The sequence below is a fragment of the Budorcas taxicolor genome, chromosome 10 (assembly GCF_023091745.1).
Source record: "Budorcas taxicolor isolate Tak-1 chromosome 10, Takin1.1, whole genome shotgun sequence".
NCBI classification, from domain to species: domain Eukaryota; kingdom Metazoa; phylum Chordata; class Mammalia; order Artiodactyla; family Bovidae; genus Budorcas; species Budorcas taxicolor.
In genome coordinates this window covers 80,884,118-80,897,619 of record NC_068919.1, presented here as the reverse complement: position 1 = coordinate 80,897,619, position 13,502 = coordinate 80,884,118, and the positions used below count along the sequence as shown (strand labels likewise).

General features: G+C 34.9%; 1 protein-coding gene across 3 annotated transcripts in view; it reads right to left on the bottom strand.

Annotated features, from left to right (window-relative positions):
• Positions 1–13,502, bottom strand: part of PCNX1 (pecanex 1) — a 177,988-nt gene that overhangs the window by 35,407 nt on the left and 129,079 nt on the right. For all 3 annotated transcript variants that reach the window (XM_052647207.1, XM_052647205.1, XM_052647206.1), the window contains 7 exons: positions 13,188–13,338; positions 11,173–11,314; positions 10,052–10,229; positions 7,465–7,573; positions 6,326–6,455; positions 3,074–3,132; positions 778–993 (listed from right to left, as the gene is read on the bottom strand). In XM_052647207.1, the coding sequence (XP_052503167.1) occupies positions 778–993; positions 3,074–3,132; positions 6,326–6,455; positions 7,465–7,573; positions 10,052–10,229; positions 11,173–11,314; positions 13,188–13,338 (985 nt within the window). The remainder of the gene's footprint in view (positions 1–777; positions 994–3,073; positions 3,133–6,325; positions 6,456–7,464; positions 7,574–10,051; positions 10,230–11,172; positions 11,315–13,187; positions 13,339–13,502) is intronic.

Below are 13,502 nucleotides of genomic sequence, written 5' to 3'. Positions count from 1 at the left end.
GATCAAAACACTGCTTGAATGCTTTCTCTAAGAACTTTCCAGTCCAAATGTTCGCTAGGTTGGATACATGTGCACTAATAGGACTCCTTCAATTCCTATGAAATAAGTTTTCATTTCTGCTTACAAGACATTCACTTTATAGCAGTTGATAAAGCCAAGCCCATATGTTTCTGAATGCACAATCTTCTGTGTAAAAATAGCTTCATTTGTTAGTATACAAACTTGTTGAGGGCTGGCAGGGGAAGAGGGAGTAACTGCTTAATGGATGTGAGGTTGTATTTGGGGATGATGAAAATGCTTTGGAACTAGACAGAGATGATGGTTGTGCAATATCATGAATGTATTTAAATGCCACTGATTTGTTCACTTTAAAATCGATGTTATGTGAATTTCATCTCAATTAAAAAAAACTGTTGCAGACAATGGCATGGCAACCACATGAAAGTAACTCAGCTAATCTCTGCCTCTAATGAACATATGCAGCTAATCACAAAGAGACAAACAAGAGGGCAAGCACAGAACAAAAATTCACTATCATCAGGGAAACAAGTGTATTTATACCTTATAGATACTACCTTTACATACTGAGCATATTACAAACAATTGTTCTTCCCTGAATGTGAAATTTGGAAAAAAACTAGTAATTAGTCTTTAATAGCTTTTCTCCTTCCACAATTCCAAAGGCTAAAGATCTTATAACTTCCTATTGGAGATGTAAACACTTAAAACTTAGATGTCACAGGAGTACATTATAGAAATTAAAGGTTAATATCTTACCTCTGAATTCAAGTCCCCGCAGCTGGAAAGTCACCAGCCCATTTCCAATCTCTATAAGGTGGACTAACGCATTGAGGTAGTCAGAGGCAAGAATGAAACAGTCCCCAGTACTATAGTTTCCCCACCGTCCTAGGAGTAAATCACCACATAGACTGTGTTGTAGGGATCGGGTTAAATGCTCATAAAAGATGGAATTCAGATTGTTGTCATCTGATCCTGTAAGAAGGGATTAAAAAATGTTAAATTATTTTAAGTCCCCTTTATATCTACAAGTAAGATTGTTACAAGTATTATAACTAATTTCCAGTTAGGGTTATATCTATATTTCTTTAACAAGGAGGACAATATTTAGATATCCTTAGACTTTGTACAGAAAAATGAAACAAAGGACAATGGGAAAATTCTTAGAGTTAAAAGTCACATAACCTCTCTAAATCTCTGGTTCCCATCCATAAAATGTAAGAATTGGATTAGATAAGATCTTAGATAAGATCTAAGGTCATTTCCTCCTCTTTAGCAAACCATGATCTTTTCTATCACTGCTCAATTAACTATGCCTTATAACTAAAACGATGTAAGAGAAATGAAAAAGATAAAAGCAATTTAAAACCACAACAAAAAGACACACTGATAAAAGTTTCTCAGTCATGTCCAACTCTGCAACCCATGGACTATACAGTCCGTGGAATTCTCTAGGCCAGAGTACTAGAGTGGGTAGCCTTTCCCTTCTCCAGGGGATCTTCCAAACCCAGGGATCGAACCCAGGTCTCCTGCGTGGCAGGCGGATTCTTTATCAGCTGAGCCACAAGGGAAGCCCAAGAATACTGGAGCGGGTAGCCTATCCTTTCTCCAGGGGATCTTCCCAACCAGGGATCGAACCCAGGTCTCCTGCAATGCAGGCGAATTCTTAGCCAACTGAGCTATCAGGGAAGCCCAACAATGATAAAAGAAGGGAGTTAAGTAATATGAGATTTGGACAAACAAGACAGTCCAAAACAAAGAGAAGTTGGTCACTTAAAAACAAAACAAAAAACAACTGTATATTGAGATATCTAATATTAGTTTAATAGAAATAAACCATATATATAGTAACAGCAACAAGAAACCAGAAAAATTCATTAGTTATCCTTTAAGAAAAAAAAAAGTACAATAAAACATCACCTAATAAATGAGATGAGTGTCTTCAAAAGTAGTGCATCCAAAGCAATAATCTGTAAATGGGTGCCCAAAGTACAGAACTAAAGAATGGCAAAATATACTAAGCTAAATGTTTATTTTAAACTCAGCTTAACTAAATAACAAAATAAAAAGGAAAGCCGAGGCTCAAACTTCAATAAAACAGTTGTATCTGATGCTCTGTCTGGTCATTATGAAAGTGCGCGTATTACTTCAGGACATGGGTCTTTGTGATACACAGGAAGGCAACATCATTCCAAGCCCCTTCCAAGGACATATCAGAGTTGAGACAGCTGTTTCATCCACCAGAACATGATAAACACAGTCATTAATATCAAATAAGTAGCTCTCCTTAATCCAATTTTATAATTATGAATCAATCTGATTACTATAATTTAGTTTCTCAAGCAGAGTACTTGAGTAATCTGTGAGTCAATGAAAATAAATATTCCAGTCTATGGGGAGCTATATTTCTTTTAGTAGATTAATACACTGATATTCCAGTTGATACATTAATCTTTTATGGCTGGGACAATGAGACTCACTCTTTCTGTGCCAGAATACAGGTAATAGGTAGGCCCATAGGCCCGAAGTTTAGATAATGGTAATGATCTGTCTGTCTGTTCAGTCGCTCAGTCATGTAATGACCACCAAAATCTCACCCAATGAAGCCTTACCTTGAGTGGCTATTTGGCTCCTATAGACGACCTCTCTGTATACAATAAGCTAAATGAAATTACATTAACATTTATCTAAACATCTGGGGAGGCAGAGAAGCAAACATATTAATAAGTAAAGTTCAGACTGCATCCTCTTCAATGCCCCTCAGCAGTTTTACTTTCACCGTGCTCTACTTTTTTAACCTGTGTAAGAACGACCTTTGAATGGCAGTTTTTATGCTTATCAGCATTCTTAAAATACATTTTATAAAGGATGAGTATATAAATTTTAGATACTCTAGTTCACATGCACTTTGCTAAAGTAAAACATAGCAAAGGATATTTAGTTAATAAAAAAATGACCTCTGGATGCCACAGAGGATTCCCAGTAAGTTGGCAGTGAAGTACAAATATAACAAATTCCTTAGACTTGCTTCTTTACTCAAAAATAGGGCTATTACCTGGATTTCTATCAAGCTGGGAAGCTAATCTGGTATTTGAATGATCCACTCGTTTTGTGCTGAAAAGGGCAAAACAAAACATCTTTAGCATGCTTTTCTATATTAAAGAAGCCTAATAATTAAAAGTGAGAAAACTATACAATACAGATGCAATAAATATTACCACTTTATGAAAATGTCTGAGAAAAATCTGTTTAGTATCATATTGATAAAGTTCTCCAATAGAACAATTTTAGGGTAAGGATTTAGTTTTTACTCTTCTACCTCTATCATACATAAACACAAATTTTTTCTTAGCTGATTTTTAACTGAACAGTGTATAGAAATACAGTAATGAGTTTAATGTAAAAAATTTTGATTAGGCTGAAAAAATGCATACTGTACATACACAGTTCCTAAAAATACTCAGTGCATGAAACATTCCTTGTAAAGGAAATATTAATGTCCGTGGGACAATGTTCATTAAAACAGTGGTTTCCAAAATGTGGTCCACAGGACCTGGAGCATGAGACTCAAGATCTTTTCAGGGAGTTTTCCAAATCAAAACCATTTTCATAATAGTACTGGACTGGCATTTGCTTTGTTTTTTTTCCCACTGTGTTGACAACTGCGCTGATGGTGCAAAAACAATGATGGATAAGATTCTGATGCTTTAACGTGAATCAAAGCAGTGGCACCAAACTGTACTATTTTTCACTGCTACCTATGCACAAGAAAAAACAAATAAAAATTCAGTCTCCCTTAAAAATGTCCTTAATGAAGCAATAAAAATATTAATTTTATTAAACTGCAGTCCCTCAGTACAGGTCTTTTTAATATCGTGTGTGACAAAATACACATAAAGCATTTCTGCTGCATTCTGAAGTAGGATGACTATCTGAATGGAAAGCAGTTGAGTAGCTACGTGACTTGCAGACTGCACTAGCTTTTTTTCCCCATGGATCACCATTTTCACTTGAATAAACTATGACTATTCAGACTTGAGTATCTGACAGACATTTCTCAAGTGAAGACAGTTAGTCTGACATTTCAAGGAAAATAACTGATAATTATACCTGTTGCCAATAATAAAAATTCAAGATTTCAAGTAAATATTAGAATTTTAGAAAACTTTCATTTACGACCATGTGCTTGATAGCTTCCCAATACTTCAGTACTTTCGAGATTGGTGGTGATATGAATATATATAATATTGTATAATGAAATAGCTCAAAATCTGGAAGAAATACATTACTTACTGAACTAGTATTTTTCAAATGATAAATAAAGATGTTATAAACATATGCATGGGTAAAAGATCCATTCACACTATAAGACATTATCAGTGACTGCTGATGTAATACAGCTCCCAAAATTCACTGATACAGTTTTAGATTCCACATTTCCACTAATCATTAGGAAACTACCATTTGTCGAAGGATCAGAGAAGAATACCCACTATTGTTTAAAAAGGATATTAAAATACTTTCTTTTCAAACTATATGTCTGTATGGGGCCAGATTTACTCTATATACTTGAACGAGAACAACATACTGCAACAACAGATTGAATGCAGAAGCAGGTAAGAGAATCCAGCTGTCTTTTATTAAGCCAGACATTAAAGAGATTTACAAAACTAAGAAAACAAAGACATTCTTCTGATTTTTTTGGTGTCGAATGGGAAACAGTTATTCTTCATTAGAAAAAATGTCATTTATAGTAACATGTAATGAGTTTATTGTTATCTTTATATTAATAAACATATAAAATTCTGAGTTTTGATTTATACTGGGCTTCCCTGATGGCTCAGTGGGTAAAGACTTAGCCTGCAATGCAGGAGACACAGGAGACATGGGTTCAATCCCTGGGTCAAGAAGATCCCCAGGAGAAGGAAATGGCAATCCACTGCAGTATTCTTGCTTGAAAACTCGCATGGAGAGAGGAGACTGGTTGGCTACAGTCTAAAGGGTTGCAAAGAGTCAGACATGACTGAGTGACTAAGCACAGCACATGCAGCACGTTGTACATTATTTGTGCGTGTGTGTGTGTGCTAAGTTGCTTCAACCATGTCTGACTCTTTGCAACTCCATGGACTGTATGTAGCCTGCCAGGTTCCTCTGTCCCTGAGATTCTCCAGGCAAGAATACTGGAGTGGACTGCCATGCCCTCCTCCAGGAGATCTTCCTGACCCAGGGATCGAATCCGCGTCTCTTGCCTCCTGCACTGGCAGGCAGGTTCTTTACCACTGAGCCACCAGGGGTGTAACAGATAAAATATCTGCAACAAGAACTCTTTGGAGACTTCAGTAACTTTAAGATTTTATGTGAAGCGGTTCTGAGATCAAAAAAGTTTAATAATTGCTGCCACGGAAGTTATTCTAAACTAAATTTAAGTTAGCCCAAAAGAAAACAAAGACATAAACAAACACTAAAATTCACCAAAAAGGGAAAACACTATGTGTGGTTTTAGGTAGAAGACCAGAGAAGAAGTTTCACATCCATAAGCTAGTTCATTGTTCAAAAGTCAAGATTACCATTTTCACCTATTATATGTGCCAATGTGTGACACTGTGGACAGGAATACAGTCATGGAGCTGGCCAGCTAAGTTACAAATTTGTACAAGCTCTTTCTGAATCAATACATTAATATATATCATAAGTCTTTATAAAGTTTAAGCTCCATGATTCAGTATTTCTCCTTTAGATATTTTCTTATATTAAAAAAAAAGCAAGAAAAAAATTTGGAAAGATTATATACGAAGATAGTTTCTAGGCATCATATTAAACATCTCATCTAAGGAACTAAGCTTCAATGGGTAAAACACTTTATGTACAAAGATGGTCACTTAAAAGTCTGTCCTCATGAAAAACTACAAATAATCTAGAAAACATTTAGCTCTAAAAACACCCTTCTTAGAAAACTATAAGATAACTAATTATGACTGCTATAATGAAGTAACATTGTGTAGCATAAAGTTTCAGAGTAAGATTAATGTGAAACAATTCTAAGAAATAACATTAAAAGCAAACAGAAAATGAGTATATGTAACTAGGACTATGTTGTTAAATCTTAGGGGGAAAAACGGTAGAGAAAATTGACTGATTCTTCCAATTTTACACAATTTTGGAACTTTAAGAGTATTCATAAAATTTCAAGTATTTCAATACAAAAAACTGATTAACCAAGAATAATTTACAATAATGTTGTCAATAGCTTTTCCTAGGGAAAAAAAAAAAGATAAAAATTGGCTTTCAAAGATTTGTCTTTACTCACTTATAGTCTCTCTCCCAGAATTTCACAGGCCGAACATATGACGTGATGAATATTGCACTTCCCAAAAAAGGGTTCAGTGGAGTAGAAAAGAAGGCTGACACGGCAGCCTGGACAAACAACATGGCTGAATCTATGGGAAAACTGGTTAAGGATCTTAACATTTATCTAGTTATTACACACACACACGCATACATTCACCTCTCTCATAAACACACCGCAGTTACAGCAGTTAGAAAGATGAGGTTCATCAGACGAATACAGAAGAAAGTGTCCCTGGGCAATATGAGGGGTAGAAGTAAAAAGACATAGCCAGGAATGTACAGCCCAGCATGATGCTGTGAAGGGAGCCAAATAAATATTTCCTAACGTGTGTTTGATAAAATTCCATGTACCACTTGGGTAGCTATATCCAAACCATGCTCGGTTTTAAACTTCTACATGATAAAAATCAACATCTACATGGTCATTAACTTATATGCTTACTTAGAATGTACATTTAAGATGAGAACAGAAAATTTTGAACATAAAAGTTTTATTATCATATCATTATGAAAAATGTTTTGAACCCTCATTCATTTATACGTATCTTTAAACACATTTTATATGTATTGAAAATTCATAGACTTTAATACTCACATATATTAACATAAAATTTTTAATCAGCATCACTTATTAAACTTTAATACTGTCCTCATGCTCAGATGATCTGTGGACCACAGACGTTAATACAAATTAAACAATCAAAATCGGTACAGGTGTGGGTTCAAAAGATTATGAGTTTCTGATAATTTATCATACAGTAACCTATACTCTGGGCTTCCCAGGTGGCTCTAGTGGTAAAGAACCTGCCTGTTAATGCAGGAGATGTAAGAGACATGGATTTGATCCCTGCGTAGGGGAGATGCCCTGGAGGAGGGCATGGCAACCCACTCCAGTGTTCTTGCCTGGAGAATCCTTTGGACGGAGGAGCATGGTGGGCTATAGTCCACAGAGTCACAAAGAGTCAGACATGACTGACGTGACTTAGTACGCATGCATGCACCCTATATTCTATGCCTGGGAAAAGTTATGCCTACAAACCAACATTCTCATCAAGGATATGACTGCCCTTTCTTATAACATTTTTATTAGAAGGATACGGGGCACTGCAAAAGGCTGAGCGAAAGCATGGAAAGCAGAACCCCATGTAATTTGCCATGGGGCAATATAAGTATACACAAACTGCAACTTATAAAGGAGTTCCCAAAGCTGTAGGAGGAAAAAAACAATCAGTAAAAAGCTTATTATCAGACTTTTAAAATAGAAAATGAAAAACTTCTAAAATGATTTTCTTCCTAACAAGGAAATAGCACTGAAATAAAAGAAACAGCCCTGCCAAAACACTGCACCTTTTAAAGTAAAGACAGTTAACTGACTTATGGATTTTTTTTTTTATTCTATGCTCTCTACTGGTTCTATTACAACTACAAACAAACAAACAAAAAAAAGGTAGGAAATATAGATGTCTATAAAACTTAAGCAATAAATATATATTTTTTTATTCTAATACATTTCCGTCAAATTTTGGTGCTTCGGGAACTGACCATGTTTTAAAGGCAACGTCAAAAGGAATTTGAAAGCAGCCAGGAAGGGGATAAGTTGCAATACAGTTGTCACTGCCTATTTGCCTAAGAATTTTGTTAGTGTGTATTAGACATCTGTTCATAATCAGAACTGTTACTGCCAATGGAAACATAATGTACATTTCCATCTTATTTAAATTAGGATCTGTTTTGCTGTTGAATATGTCTTCAACACTGAAACACAATATTGCGTTTGCCTAAGGTTGCCTCTGCATGGTAGGCAACACAAGACCTCATTCTTAGAACAGATCCCAGAATCTCAAAAGCAAGAGGTTCTGACTAACCCAGTGCCATGATTCAGGCACCAAACACTTCAAATTTAAATTATTTAGCTGATTAACAAATGAACTTGTTTAATTTCTAAGTTAAAAAAGAAATCACAACCTCAACCAATCAGAAAATGCAGATGAACCCCTGCATTCTTTGCCATGACTCAAAATTGTGCTGACAATCCTCTGCACTAACATGATCGGGATGACGGGAAGACTTATCAGAAGCCATTACAACCGCTTAAAAACAGTGACTCAGAACACTCCTCCATCTCTAAATACAGACTGTACTCAAATTTGACTGTAATATTAAAGAAAAACGACATGGAAAGTGGCTGGTGAAACCATTTTCATATTCAGAGTAACTGTTTTCTTGAAATATTATTAAATTGATGGTATATCTTACAATGGTATCTTAAAATAAATATTCAATACTACGTGCTTAATATGACTGTTAAGTTCTATGAAGTAGCCATAGAAAACGCAAACTCCTTACCCTTTCTCTGTTTTGTTAACTAACGTAGCCTAAGCATCTAGAATAGTTCTGGAATGTGCTATGCTCTCAAAAACAATCTGCCTCACAAATGAAAGTATTAAGAAAGTGCAAACTAATGTGAGTTAAGCGTCGTGACTATTTCAAGGATTGTTTAGTTTATGTTTTACTCCAACTTTCACTTTTTTCCAACCCGTATAAGAAGATTCAATACAATTTCCAATCTAAATATTAAGTCTGTGAGTAATCACATGCTTTTTTAATTCAAACTAACTTTCTGGCTTCTTTCTTTGGTTAAACATGCTCACTAAAAGAGGAAATAAGTGATACAAATGTAAACAAATTAGTAATTGAGCAAATATAATACTGCAATATTTTAGAAGCTATTTAGCATGATACATAGTACAATATTTAGAAACTGACTACTACTAAAGCCTTGTTCAATTAATGGTTTTCCTTTGTACTGTCCCCATGCTAGGCCAGATCTCTATCAAATCTAAATTACTGTCACAATCTCTTAAGCTGTTCTCCATCCTTTTAGATTCTCTCTTCCACAATTCATCCCAAATGTGGCTGACCAGGCTAACTTTTCTAAAACTGGGCTTTCATTGTGTTTTATAGCTGCTCATATGCTTCAGCTCTCTGTTACCTATCAAATGGGATAATGTATATCAAAGTCCTTTGTATGTGGTCAGTGTTAAAACGAAATCTAAGCTCTATTTAATTCCAAATAATCTGCACAACTGAAGTCATTCAGAAAGGAAGTGTGGTTTAGCAAAAAGATTCTTGGAGGCAGAAGATGCAGGTTTTACCATCTCATCTGTAGGACTAAAAGCACCTATCTGATGGGTGGAAAACAAATCTTGGAAGCATTCTGTAAACTGCAGAGTATTCTGCAAATCAACTGGTGTCTGATTGTTCCCACATGGGTTCACTGCTCTCCATCTCTACCATTTTCACTCAGCATCAGGTTATTTCCTCTATCTATCCAGCTGCCCACAGCTCAGTTCAATTGTTACCATGTCTATTTCTAAACCTCAAAATCACACCCCCTTTTGGAAGATCCCATGTATTCAAAAATATATACTTATTAAGAGTTCCTTTAATTTTCCCATATAATATTTAATCTTACCTGCCTACCTACAGCAAGAAATGTTATCTTCTATGGGTCACAGTTGACTGGTATTGTTTAGGGATTCTAATCCTAAATAACTGGTTGACCAAAGAAAGGTATTACTTAAAAGATAATGAAGCAAATGAAATGCAAGCATAACCCTCACTAAATGGCATACCACTTAGGGAGACACTTTTTACGGACAGGAATGTTTTCTTCAGATATTACCTTGTTGAAGAGAATGGACATGAAGAAGAGATCCAAGAGCATGGTCTCTGAAAAAGCTTCATAGTCGATTTTGAAAAAGAGCACAGTAAAGATGACTGTGACATACTGATATGTAGGACTGCTAAAAGAGGACCGCAGCAACTTCAGACCAGCAATGGTGATCATTAAAGCACCTAATCTACAATGTAGAGAAAGAATGTTAATCAAATAATAACTGAAAACTTTAGATAATTATGAACTTCAGAGAAATTACCATTTCATTTACTAAGCTTAGAATATTATATCAAATTTAAACTTCAAACATTCCTTTTAAATAATGTGTCATGATTCTGATCCTTTATATAAAGAAGCATGCTTAAAAAATAAGTAACAAAAAACCCACACACACACACAAATAAGTGACAATATTCCAATTCTGACATTTGGTTCTTCAGGTTCTCAGTATTTCTACTGCTTTAACATTAATAGCATTTAGCACATAATAACATATTAATAATGAAATATATATACTACTATGTATAAAATAGGTAATTAATGAGGGTGTAGTATGCAGCATAAGGAACTCGACTCAAAGCTCTGTTGTGACCTAAATAGGAAGGAAATCTAAAGAAGAGTCAATATATGTATATGTATGACTGATTCATTTTGCTGTGCCACAAGCAACTAACACAACATTATAAAGCAACTATAGCCCAATAAAAATGAACATGAAACAATGCTGGAAAAAGATCATATTAATGCTTACCCAACAACATGTACCTAGTAGGCCTACAGCATGACTGTATAGGCAAGTGACCACCTAAATGGTCTGATTCACATAGTACACAAAAATAATCATCTCCAAAACTTACCATCTAATAGTAAAGTGAATCTTATTTAATAAATGTCATCTCATAAAATATAGGTTGACAATAAGATGTCTGGAGTAGTAATGCTAACAGCAGAAACAGATGTTCAGAAAAGGGAACTCAAAGACTGAATTTCACCTTAATTTTTCACACAGTACTTTGCACCAAAGAGACACTCAATGATTACTTGATATTTGATCAATAACCTAAGAGGAGAGAGTGCTACGACAGTCCTCAACAGTCAAACTTAGATAAGAGGAATATCATACTTACTCTGTATCCAGTTTTTTTGGACTTGCAATTGTCTCTGCACTGCTACTAAGTTCATTGAGAACAATCAAAGGATAGATGATATTCTTCTCCACAAAAAGAAGCCACACATGAAGTTTTTCAAACCACATCACAGTAGCCGCATCTAACAAGGCAATATTAAGTTAAGAAGACCATGTATAAACGCACGTTAATGCGTAGAACAGTCTGTCAATGTCATAAGAAAGGAAAATCTTCCTACTCAAATTCAGCTCTACTATTAATAATGCAAAAAATCCAATACATCAGTCATTTGTCAATTTTATGAATTCTGAGCCACATTTCAATTTTCCAACTCGGATGTTAACTTAAATTTAGATGAGTTGAATTTCATTTTAAGCTTTACTTCTTGAAACCTCAGTTTTTAATCATAACTTTCTCATATTTACACTTATAGCATTTGGAGAAAAGGTTATTGAAGATAATAAGACTGTTCCTTTCACCCAAAAGAAATAAATGATCTATTAAACTGTTTTAAAAATCCTTACACTCACACATACACCTTTAATATATAAATCTCAGAAGAGCTTTGAAAGTATGGTGTGCTTTGGATTCACACACTGCCTAAGTGTCATTTTCATTGCCAGCAACATTTTCCCAATACTTGAACATTTAACGTCATTGGGAAAAGCGTCCAGGATAAACTGAAAGATTTAAAATAAGGTTCTCCAACCATCTGAAAATAATGTCAACCATCTTAAGAAGTTTTCTAATGGGTATTTTTCTTTATAGCTGTTAAAATCAACTTTGCTAATGCCTAACACTCTTAATAAGTGAAAAATGTTTTTTCAAAATTGAAAAAATTTTGGACTAAATTGTTGTTAAGATGAAAACAAAGTATAAGATCAATGGTTAACTTTAATGAAAACTGTTCCTTAAAACAAACCAGATGTACTTGCTAACATTTATATATGAAAGCAATTAATACTTAACCATAAAAAATATTTACATCACTATGAGTTATTTTCCTTACAGTAAGAATGGACCAGTACATATTCTTTTAGTCTTATGTCATTTTATTGCAATCTACACATTATTGTTTGGTTAATCATCTCTCCAGGATCAAAACAGTGATCCAGATCACAGTACCATGATGACTTAAGCAATTCTGCTAAAAACCTCAGGAAATTTGCTTTGAGATTGCAAAGTCAAATTTGGTATGGAAAGCTTTCAAACACTTTTTTCGAGTTTTTTACAGAAGTTTAATTTATCTCCAAACAATTGAGAAATTTACTCTCCATATTAATTCATTAAACACTGGCTTGTTTAATCAATGGCATATAACAATGATGACACAGATATTAACTTTTATTATTTCTCTAAAATGAGGCAGTATAGTACATTAGAGGTCATTATAGTTTATGGAGCCAATGAACCAGACTGATAATTTATAATGGAAAAGTAAAGGTTTATAGCAACAAGTAAAACACTTGTCGAATGGACTAGCCTTCTACTTCTTTTTAGTAATTTTATACTCTATCCTAAATTATCTGAATGAAAAGAAGCAATTACAAGTGCTTTCCACCTCTTTTCTCTTGATCAACTCTTTTATAACTCTCTCTGGTAGGATGCAGTGTCACTGGTGGAAACAGAAGCCTATTTCTTTTATGATGTGAGTTAAAAATATGCCAAGTGGAAGTCTTGTATGGGGTTGAGTTGCCTGCAAATGGCAAGGAAGAACTGAGGGTAAAGGTGGGCCTGGAAAGAGAAGTCACAGACATACCCTGAAGGATTAATCAATGAGAGGTCTGTGATGGACAGCTTAGAGGAAGAAAGAGCAAGGTCTTATCCTGTGGAAAGTCAGCACTGACAATTAAGACTTCAAATGAAATGAAAGCATCTTGCAAAAGGTCTGACAAAGAGCTGAGAAACACAAACCAAAGTGTTACCTGATGAAACTTATTTAACTGTCTGCCTGTCCACTAAGTAAAAGAAAAAATCCACGGTATTGAAAGGAAAAGTGCTAATGAACCACTTACTTCGAACTTCATACTGATTATACTCCACCGTCCTGAGCAGAGGGTGAGAGAAGCAGTGCCACGGCAGCTGCTTCCTGACTTGAGGCAGCACATAATGGGTTACAAAACCCACGAAGCCGACCAGTGCATACAGCACGTACTTGAGCGCAGGCTAAGGCAAGGATAAAGTTGAAAAAATTACAAGTGATTTTGAAAATGACTCAAAGGAGAACTTCTAATTTGTCAATTCAATTTTAGTCACTTACAGCATCTGAGAACTAAACTAACTAAACATACAGTTAACATTTCCATATTATGTAATTTTCTGATTAAAAC